General features: G+C 36.7%; 1 protein-coding gene across 1 annotated transcript; it reads right to left on the bottom strand.

Annotated features, from left to right (window-relative positions):
- Positions 1 to 6,640: 6,640 nt before the first annotated feature.
- On the bottom strand, positions 6,641 to 12,043 carry LOC127838789 (uncharacterized). Its single transcript, XM_052366777.1, has 2 exons — positions 11,900 to 12,043; positions 6,641 to 9,516 (listed from the first exon to the last, which is right to left on the bottom strand). Exon 2 carries the CDS (start codon positions 9,503 to 9,505, stop codon positions 7,121 to 7,123), a length of 2,385 nt encoding a protein of 794 aa, XP_052222737.1. The 5' UTR covers positions 9,506 to 9,516; positions 11,900 to 12,043; the 3' UTR covers positions 6,641 to 7,120.

Below are 12,043 nucleotides of genomic sequence, written 5' to 3' on the forward strand. Positions count from 1 at the left end.
AAAATATTTTGATGAACTATATTCCATGTCGACACTTGTAATATGTTGATGATAATTATGAATAAAATATACTGCTGAAATGATGAATTAGAGTAGATGTAGAGATTGTTATTGGCTTTATTATATTGATGATAAATAAAAATATAATGAAATATATTACAAGCTGAAAATGCAACAAGGGGGACTAATATCCGTGGGACCTAATGTCCGGGTGGGATTATCTCCGTACACCGTCCGATCAATGTCTCCACAAACACAAATATGCCATGTTTGACTTGACAAGTGCCTGCTAATGGACACCAGAAGAGATCGAGTGCGTCTGTAAACACCAATAGTGACGAACTATCTTTCCGCTTTTCGCACTGTAGGTTTCCGCTCAGCGGCAGAATACTTGATTCACTGTTTTCAGTTTTCGCGACCTTATGGTTTGTTTGTAGGATAAAGACCTGTTACAGTCAAAATGACATTGATAATAAACTGTTGAGAACGTCAATACAATTTACATTTTATTTAAATCTTGTGAACTTTGTTTACACATTTATGAAATGTCTAAAATATCGATTTTATATATAAATACAGTACATCATTAATTATAAAACCAATTTCTATTAGAAATTGATTGAATTTTGATAAAAAAAGCACATCTGTTTACTTTCGATAATGTACTGATTAGTACGAATTAATTGTTTTGTAAATAATTTTCTTCTTTTCTATCCTGTTATCATGGGTTATGAAAATCTTTCCGTTAATTCTGAAAAAAATACTGTTGAAACCGGTTATTGTAAGCACTTTTCGTGAATATGCTCCTTTTTACTTTCAAACCAAGCTAATTTGACCATAATTACCATTATATTCGTGCAAGTATCACTTAAACGCGGGTATAGCATCTCATGACATGTTGAAATGCGAGTAATTTGCAACTGTAGAACGAGTGTACGGCGTTCGCCGAGCAAAGTGGTCAGTGATTTACGGAAATTACCGATCAGTCACGTGACATCGACGCATGCGCGTTAAATCGGAAATGCGGTCCAAACAGATTTTAAAGGCGATTATTGGCGATAAAAGTGGTCGAACAAAGCAATAAACGAAGCGAGATGATTTGACTCGCGTGACAAAATGCTTGTTGACGGAGAAGCATGCATCAATGATCTTTCAATGGGAAGAAATGAGTGCTTTTCTTTCAGCGCTCGTCCTGACGTTTAAACCGATTACTGGCTCTAAATATTGTCAAAATGACCACCGCGAAACATGATTAAATACGCATAACGGAGGATTTTGTCTTTAATGACAGCAGTTGATAGACACGAACATATTTTTTCTGTAGCGAGATTTTTGGCTTTAATTTGAACGCATCGAGTTGTAATTGTGAATATGCCAAATCTAAATTGCAATTATAATTGCGTGACATATTTTTTTGGTATGATAAGTTAAAACAGTAAACTTTTATGGTGTTTAACGATGCTTGCGCCAAAAGTCTTTAAAGGGACTTGTTTACAGATTTAAGCACTTGATGTTGAAGATTGTTAAAGAGGTTTGCCATTGGAAAACATGGTTTATGTGCATGGTCTTAAAACTTTCGTTTTAAGGGTATTTTAAGTTTAAAGGATTTCTCTTGTTAGAAGAATTAAATCTATGCGGATAGTATTGTCGCTGATTTCTCTGTGATTTCGCTGTTTACGCACGTGCATTCAAAGGGCAGTCAACCAGATTGACGAAAAAAGAAAAGTTCTAAAATGCCGTCATTATAGCTTTATATTGATAAATCTAAACATTGGAAATAAAAATCTCCAGTAAAATATCAAGAATAAAATGAAAAAAGGAACCCTGAACAGGGCTCGAACCACTGACCCCTGGAGTCCTGGAAAAAAAAGTCTCCAACTTAGACCACTCGGCTATCCATTCTCATACAATGATCATTGTATTTTATACTTTATATAAGAAATCCTCGTAGTTTCACAAAATATAACGACAACAACAGAACTCTCCAAAATACCTGGTAGACATACTCAGTAAAATTGTATTACCGAATATACTGAAAATATAACAACTTAGCAACATTTTTCAAGTAACGTAATACACCAGTCGTGATATTTTTTATCAATATACAATGTAAACTAATAATTGTAAAAAATACTCTATTTTAGAACTTTTCTTTTTTTCGTCAATCTGGTTGACCACTCCATTGAAACCCCGTTTTTCCAGAGCGCGGTTCAAATAAATTCCATACACTTTGAAACATCTCAACGAATGACCTCAAGATTTCACAAGAATACTTACATTAAAAAAATATCCCCACCGACATTCGGAACTGATTACGCCAGATAACTGCAAATTGTATTATATCTCCACGTATGAGCGAACATTTACGAAAATAACGGAGGCCATTTAAAATATTCAATTTACTAAGATGTATTTTTCGTATTATTATAGTTAGTATTGTTATTCCGTTTCCTTCCATACTCTGTTTCTTCATCTCGTATTTTGAAGTATGTGGCAACATGTTGGAAAACTGTCAATTATTCAACATGTAAAACGAATCATGTATCCAACGTTTGATTTATATATGAAAACGTCGAGTGTTCTTGTCTTCGTTCGTTAAAAAAAGTACTCACGAATACACAAGTTCATACGTTTAACCCATTTATGCCTAGCGCCCAGAAAAAATGCATTGGCAAACAGCGTAGACCCAGATGAGGCGACGCATGATGCGGCGTCTCATCAGGGTCTGCGCTGTTTGCTTAAAGGAATTTCTGTAAGAAATATTCTAAATATATAAATAAATATACTAGACATCCCTAATTTTGGAAATTAATTGATCCAATTTAGAAGGATGGGAGAGTCCACTAAGCATAAATGGTTTAAAGACATGCGCCACCATGTGATGGGAATAGTTTTATACATTTTTCGTGTGTATAATACCTGTTCAATTATTAGAACTTGACGCCCGCATTGATCCTTTGATCTCGTGCTTGTCCTTCCTCGATTCCTGGGAAAAGTTCAGAGCAAATTTTCCCAACAACTCCATTTCAATAGACGCACAATGGAGCGGGAGGCCTATCGATTCTAGGTAAAAAAGAACAATCCTTCAAAAGGTACATTTGCTTGCCCGTGGTGATTCGTGCGCATCGATACATCGGATCGCTTTTTATCGGCACGCGCCGAGTTTTACACAACATTTTCGAGCGTGGTGTCGATTTGAGATATGAAAAGAACAGTATCGTACGATCGCGCGGGATTCTATTAAGGTCGTGAGAAAAAGTGACTTCCGTTAATGGGGGACTTGGTTACTGTGAAAGGACCCCTCGCCAGGCTTATCAGGGGCCGTGTGTCCCGCGGAAATTGGCGTCGGGCCCGCGGATTACGCTAATATCAAAGTGCGTCCAGGTAATGTGTGTCCGTGGGAAAATGAGGGGGTTTCATTTAATTTAGATATTGTTCTCGTTTTTTTTATATTTCCAGTTGGCTTCTACTGCTGTGTCCTTATAATGTCGTTGTTTAAAGGGAGAAACGACCGTTCTTTTAAAAATACATCCTTCCATCATTGCACGCCCTTAGACGTCATGACAAGAGGGCAGCATATAAAACTCCATATTGACCTGTGTGCAATTAGAATAATCCAAACGTCGCTACTTAAAAAGGAAGAGTGACCGTGCTTTTATTGCAACAATTAAGACGTGTAGCAAGCACGATTACCCTGCGTTCAAAAGTAATAGATTAAGTGATATTGGAAAGGCGTACTGGACGAATATTGGAAGGCTTTCTGTGATATTAGAAGCCGGTTATTGAGGGAAATCGGTCCTTTCCGTTTGACGTTATTGGTTCCTGCGACAGTCGACGAAGGGGCGAATTAAGTGCTATGAAAACAAAGTGGAATTTTAGACAACACTCTATTACGGCGTAAAGTTATTGCTGAAAACACATTTAAGCCGTCGTTTTGGAAGAGGATTTAGTCGTTATATTGCTTCATTGAGAAGCTGTAATTGTTGAAGACAATTTGTGAATCAATTCACTTCCATTGTGCAGACGAGCACATTTAAAGTTCATAAAATTAATATACACGAGACTCGCTTTGGGAAACCGGGGCTTAATGCATGTGCGTAAAGTGTCGTTCGAGATTAGCTCTAGCAGTCCGCGCAGCCTAATCAGGAACGACACTTTCCTTTTATACGGAATATACAAATTCTCTATTCTAAACGAAAAACAAGATCAGGTGGAACGTGTCGTCCCTGATTATACTATGTGCACTGCACAGGTTAATCTGGGAAAACATTTTACGTACATGAATTTAGCGCCACTTTCCCAGACTTATATAAAACAATCTTTGTTACAGGATAAATGGGTTCGAAAGAAAGAAAAAAATGGTATAACGGAATTCGAATTGAACGTCTTAATAAATTTAGATGGAACTAGACATACTGCACAACGATGACTCCACAATCTTCTTTTGCCTTAAAACTTAGAAAATGTCGAAATTAAATGCATCAAATATTCAGCTGCGCATGTTTACCTGCTGGTTAATATGTATGCAAAGTATCATGTGCAATACCTTTAGTTTTACGCCCTACACAAAATCGACGGACGCATGAACCAATGGACAGGCATGGGCAAATCTATGCCCTCTTAGAGTTTCGGAATGAAACTCCGGATCAATAACACGTTTCTAAATATCAAGGAAATTGAAATAAACGGTCTTCGACATTAAATATATATTTTGAGTAGTACATTCGTATTAAAGAGACTAGTAGACAGATGCAAAAAGTAAATATTGCCATTAAATATATTATATATACCGGTATGCTCCGACTGGGATTTAAGCCCAGACCTCCGGTTGGATCGGTATTCTCATACTGCGGTTTAAGCCCAGTCATCCTAGCAGATCGGTATTCTCATACTGGGATTTAAGCCAAGACATCCGAGCAGATCGATTTTTCATACTGGGATTTAAGCCCAGACATCCGAGCAGTTCGGTATTCTCATACTGGGATTTAAGCCCAGACATCCGGGTAGATCGGTATTCTCATACTGGGATTTAAGCCAAGACATCCGGGTAGATCGGTATTCTCATACTGCGGTTTAAGCACAGACATCCGAGCAGATCGGTATTCTCATACTGGGGTTTAAGGCTGGTAGGATCGGTTTTCTCACACTGCGGTTTAAGCCCAGACACGGTAGATCGGTGTTTTCATACTGCTGTTTATCCCAGACACCCGGGTAGATAGGTTTTCTGATACTGGGATTTAAGCCTTTAAATCGGTTGGTAAAGCTAAGACTTAACCCATTGATGCCTAGCGTTCTGAAAAAAGGACATTGCAAACAGCGTAGACCCAGATAAGACGCCGCATATTGCGGCGTCTCATCCGGGTCTACACTGTTTGCTTAAACGAAATTCTGTAAGAAATATTCTAAAAATAGAAATAAATATACCAGACATCCCTAATTTTGGAAATAAATTGATCCAATTGTGAAGGATGGGAGAGTCCACTGGGCATAAATGGGTAAATGCTCTCGGCCGTTTTACTTTGAAAAAATGCGAATTAAACGCACTTACCAAACCACGATGTATTTCGTGCAGCAAATTTATTGAAAAAACAAAATTGGCAAGTGATAGCATATATTTTAATTTCTAAGATATTGTGCGACCCAGCTACTCAGCTTATGCAAACTCCTGATTTACAAATAATCGTTTTCCTAAGCTAAGCATTAAGAAAAGAAATTCGAGAAACGCATGAAATAACATATTTATCAAAAGGTTCCTTCTGCGACTCCATTATTCATGGACATTCACATTTATCACAATATTTGTTTAATTTCCTATATGTAAATTCGAGTGTTCGACGTCGAACACCGACGCGTGGCGAGCGGATTTCAATTCTCGGCGTTAAATGAGATCTCACGAGATCATTTATGGCACGTGATCTGTGTTTTAATGGCGGTTTCACGCAACGCCTTATTACGCCTGAGATCGTTCGGTTAATTTTTTTTTAAATTTTAACAAAACAAGTACACATGTACAATTTTTATAACATATACTTCAAAGGAATATTTATAACAATACATTTAAAGACTATTTAATGAAATGGAGATTTCATTTATTATGGTACGAAACAGAAAAAAATAGTAAAAAATAATGAATTAATTATGATCATTTTTATCATGACAATAATAATCATAAACAGCAAGTATAGAGTTTTACGCATGTACACTGTTTTCATTTAAAAAAGTAATACTGCTTTCAACTTATTGTTAAGTAAATAAAACGAACCTCTTTTATTATTAAGAGATTAAATGTAAAATATATTAATAAGTACATGCAAATATTAAATAAATAATTAATATCAATACATACAATAATTCAAATCTCAGCATCAGCGCGCAATTTGACACAAATAATATAATGCGAACAGTAACAATGTTGTCTATCGCGTAACATTTGTCAAAAATTACTCGTGATTATTTTTTTTTTCAGCAATGCAGGTTTAAAATCAGCAATACATGCGAAATTTTTATTGACACAAAATAATAGCTGTGTAAGTGCACTCATATGATCTGATCAAGGTTTGCTAAATAAAGTAAATATCTTTACAAAAAGTAAATTGGAAACGTTAACACAAATCCATGTATATAGTCAACGTAAAGGAAACATGTCCTAAAATGAAATTACGCTTACACCAAAATGTAATTATATGATAGAAATGCGTTGTAAATACATGCGCTATAAATATAAAAAATAAGACTCTAAAAATAATATTTGCTATACCAATATAAAGCGAATCTAATAAAATAAACCTCGACCTGAGATCAAACTAAGAGACAGCGCTGTAGGCAAAAGCACGAACTACTGAAAAACCAAGCCCCATTTTATAAATTGTCTTTTGTTGGTCGCAGAAAACTAAGTATGATTTTGTCCGTTATTCAAATTATTAATATTAAAATACACATGCATCGACAATATAGAGAAATAATTTCAACCAAGCGCATCTATTACTAGTAGTCTACTTAAAACTGTACTACTATGTGTGTTAATGAATAAAATGTGATTTTCTAAATCGTGATACGCATAGTAAGTGGCCGTATTTTTCTGGTAATAGAAGTTTTCTCACAGCCCGTATATGCGATGCATTTAGTACCGGACAAGCTGAATGATTCTTGTCTGCCCGTTTGTCATCTTCTCATCCCATCGTGTTACCGCCAGAATGTTTTCAGTCGGATGAAGAGCCAATGCATACGGGTACTCGAGCTCGTCAAATGTGACGTCATCAATATGGCGTCCGTCACTGGAGTCCATGATGGTGATACAGTTGCGAGCTTTACAACTAACAAATATTCTGTTACCGTTAATCACGATTCCCCGCGGGAAGACTCCCCCTGAATGACTCTCCCACAAAATTTGTCCTTCAGAAGTTAAGGCTGTAATTTTGCCGGACCATGAGTTGACCATAAAGATATTGCCACTTACGTCATCAGCGATAATAAAGTCGGCTCGACGGAGTGACTTTTCAGTGACAGAATGCGTGCTAAATGCTTTAATATCACTTCCGTCACTCTTGCAAATCAGACAGCCCTTTCTAGACCCAATTATAAATGTGCCTTTGTTGCTGTAAAATACGCTATTGCAGTCGCTTCCTATGTCGACCTTTTTTTTCAAGTCAAAACCGCCATCGTTTACGTTAAATATGTAGACAGAGCCTTTAACTCCACTGCACACAACAATGGTTTGATTGTCCATCTTTGACGTATCCCATGGCGTGAAGGCGACCTTTTCTTCGCATATAAATACACCTCTAGTGTCGAACAGCTGCAGTGAATCGTGTGCAACATCGGATATGACTATCCGATCATGGGTTAGAAAGGCTATTCCATAAATCCAACAAGGTCGTCCGTGGTGTAGGGCTAGAAATTGGTCAGCAATCTTAGCAGTTTTGGCTTCATAAGACTCTGTCTCGGTAGCCACATCATGCGCGAGTTTCGTGTCATTTGTCTGCGTATGCTCGAGTAGTGCGTTATTGGTCTGCGCATGAGCGAGTTTCGTGTTGTAGGTCTCGGCAAATGAAGCTGCGTCCGTTTCACCGATTCCGTCCTCAAAACCGTTCAGTCTCACCGTTAAGCAAGTATCTAAATCACTATTCTTTCTAAAACGTTTCAAGCTTTCATCATCTACCGTTACAATATGTTCGTTATCCTCATCTGAATTGATACTGTCAGAAAAACCATTTTCCAGAGGCGATGTTTCGCCAGTTTCACTTACATTATTATCAATAGGCTCAACAGGCTCTCCATTCGAACACCCTATTACAATCTCGCCGTTTAGATGCTTTACGTTCACCACCAATTCACTTTTAAAAAGCATTTCTTCTTCAACGTCGTCGAACTCAATAAATTCGTTCTCGTGTTTCATAGCCGTAACCATAGAACATTCACTGATATCATCAGCATTCATTCCATCCGCTGACGTCATTACACTTTTGTCTTCGGAGGTATCATCAAGTTCGTATTCCTTCTCACTTACATTACCAGAGTCCTCGCTTCTTCCAGTAGTGCAATTCACAGGTTCGAACTTTATGAGATCTATCCCATCATTCACAACGACTTTCTCATTAATCAGAGAGTCATGTTTTCCGGACAAATTAAAAACATCATCGGATTCGTCCGTGTCATGTTCTGAAGAACTATCAATCTCTGCAATTGTATCCATCTGGTAATGCAACAAGCTCACAATATTAGCCTTTTGTTCAGCGTTGCCATTATCGTTGTCTCCATCGTGGGCTACTGCAACATCTTCCTCGTGATCATTACCTTCGTCTGCCTGATCTTTCGGCCCATCGTTGTCCATATCATCAATATTTTGCACACGAGAAATCGAACCGATTGTCTGCAAATTTTCAAGAAAATCTTGCAACTCTTGCGACTCTTGAAAATATATGTATTGAGTAGGGTGGTTTAAAACAATTTTCGACGATTTTTCTATGTCACAGTAGATATTTTGAACTCGTATCATCGTTTTTATTGTTCTGACTTCGGCTTTGCATTTAAACGCTCCGAGAGCTTTATCTTTGACTTTGGTCATAGTCTTTGACATTTTTGTCAAGAAAGTCAAGTCGTTAGAAAGTTCTTTCCTGACTTCACCAGTTTCTTCATTCAGCGTTTTCAAAAGAACGCGTTTCTTTTCCTCAATTACGGCGTGCAACTTTTTTGTAAGGTGCTCTATCTGGGAAGTGGCGTCAATCGAATTTCGAGCCAATAACTCGAGAGCGGCCTGCTTTTCTGAAATATTCTTCTCGATATTTGCGCTTTGGTTCTCCAGCGCTTTGAACAGATTCTTGTGCTCTCGTTCGAACCTCTCGATGGCTTCTTGGAAAGTCAGCGTGTCTTGGCACAGCTTATGACGTTTGATCGCGCATATGCTGCATATGACGTCATTATGGAATGTGCAGTAGAAACGTAACGGTTCATGCACGTGTTCGTCGCACATGTTCATACGCCGCGACGATAGAAGAATGCTCTCCATGGTGATACAATCTGAAAATATTTGTACATGCATATTTAGTCGTCATGATTTGGAACAGAGTAATTATTGCTTGTAAAGAAGTGACGTTATACAACTGATCATCGCTCTTGGAAAATGGGGTAAAATGTATGTGCCTAAAGTGTCGTCACAGATTATCCGAGCAGTCCAGGCCTATAAGGGACGACACTTTTCGCTTTTGTAGTATTTTTCGTTTAAAATAAGTCCCGTCTTAGCAGTAATCCAGTACACTTAGAAAGTGTCATCCCTGATTAGCCTGTGCGGACTACACAGGATAATATGGGAAGGCAATTTACGCGAAAGCTTTAAACCCCGTTTTCCCAAAGCGAGGCTTATTCGTATTTCAACATATCGTTTTAAACTCACATGCATGTGAAAATAGTTGATTTTATAGGTACTATTTTTAAGCGTAAACCGTGTGATGTAAATTTTAATTTTATCTATTTTACACACACCTACTGCAAAACTTTGAAAAGATTTACAATACAAACACAAAAATACGTGCAATTTCTTTTATTTTAATTTTTGCCTGAATACTACAGTTTAACTGCTTTATTTTGTAAAAATAAAGTTCCTAATTTCTTAACGAAATTTTCGCTCTTTTTTTTTTTAATACATAGTAATTGATTTATTCTATTTAATGTCTCATTGAACATATTGCACGCTATATGGCTATTTGTTTCTCAAAAAATGAAATAACACACTATTATTTGCTTATAAAAGTATGCTGATTGAAAATAAAAATAAAAACTCATTAATGTAAAGATTCGAATTTTATATTCATGAACAATTTTATTTATGAAAATAAAATCTCGCACATCGTAAAAGGCCTACGCGAACTAATGGAATCATGCATACTCATTTATTAAAACGTAACTCTTTCATATTAATTCACATGGCATTTCTTTTCTGAATGTCTAGTTTGTTATATTTTTAATGAATATCCTGTGTTTGTATTTCAGATGGATTTAGTGTTTTATGCACTAAAATATAACTCAACGGTTTAAGTCATTGTCTTGAAAATATTGAATATGCATTCCAATACATAACGATACATAATGCAATGAAAAATTAACTTACCCTATACCACTGCGGGTTAAATCCACATATTGAATTAATTACATTACTGTTATTTGGCTGTCATGACCAGACATATTTCACTCTTGTTGTCTTAAACGCTCATTGGTAAATAACGAAAGTCCATTTTCATTGTTTTAAGTTTGATTTCGTTTCAACAAGGCTGAAACATGATATGCCACACAAACAAAAGTGAATAGAGATTTTGCAATTAAGCGGAACGCTGTAATTCGTTAATCTACGATCGAGTTCAGGGGAGATAAATTTAGAAATGAAAGTGTCCAAAATGTACATGAGTTGTCAGTCTTACAACAATGCGATACCAGTAGCGATTAGGACAAAAGACTGAACTTACACTGATATCAAAATTGACAAATGTAACAATTCAATTGAGTCGCGCTGTGAGAAAGAGGGTTAATTCATGTGCAATTCGACCAGTCTAATAATGGCCGACACTATAAGCCTAAACTGGATTTTCGCTACGAAGAGACTTCATTTAAACACAATGAATAACCATTTGAGTCGTGTTCTGAGAAAACTGGGCATACTGCTTGTGCGTAAAGTGTCTTCCGAGATTAATCAGGGACGACTCTTTACGCTTTTATGACATTTTTCGTTAAAAGTGAAGTCTCTTGTTAGCAAAAATCCAATTTAGGCGGAAAGTGTCGTCCCAAATTAGCCTGTGCGTACTGTACAGGCTTATCTGGGACAACACTTTATGCACATGCATTATGCCCAGTTTTCTCAGAACGCGACTCATTTACGCACATGCATTAACTCATTCATGCCTAGCGTCCTGAAAAAAGGACATTGCAAACAGCGTAGACCCAGATGAGACGCCGCATAATGCGGCGTCTCATCAGGGTCTACACTGTTTGCTTAAACGAAATTCTGTAAGAAATATTCTAAAAATAGAAATAAATATACCAGACATCCCTAATTTTGGAAATAAATTGATCCAATTTAGAAGGATGGGAGAGTCCACTAGGCATTAATGGGTTAAACCCGTGATTTCAGAAAGCGATGCTCATATTTTAATTATTTAAATAAATATTGAAAAAATAACAATGACTCAATTAATAAATGATTCAAGAATAACATATTTAAATAACAAATGAATGCGTTAATAAATAAAACGAATACAAAACTTATTGCATTGAAAAATGAATTATTATTCCACTAAATAACTATAAGTTGTGTTTATGATTATTTTCTAAACACTCGCTAAGAGCAAAATTATTCTTATTTTTGTTCAATTTAATTGGAATAATTGAATACAATGAGACCATGTTCACTCACTCGGAGATGATGATCCTTTGATCCATTTGGATGTCAGACTGGTCGGCAAATACCCGGCTATACGTCCCCTTTGAAAGTTAAAACCTATTTCGACCCCTCCGCGGGTCTCGTCAGGTGGTGGTCCACTGAGTCACGTGACACAGT

The sequence above is a fragment of the Dreissena polymorpha genome, chromosome 7 (assembly GCF_020536995.1).
Source record: "Dreissena polymorpha isolate Duluth1 chromosome 7, UMN_Dpol_1.0, whole genome shotgun sequence".
Lineage (NCBI taxonomy): Eukaryota > Metazoa > Mollusca > Bivalvia > Myida > Dreissenidae > Dreissena > Dreissena polymorpha.

Coding starts and splice junctions, on each gene's coding strand:
- LOC127838789 (XM_052366777.1), bottom strand. CDS start 9,505: ATGGAGAGCATTCTTCTATCGTCGCGGCGTATGAACATGTGCGACGAA.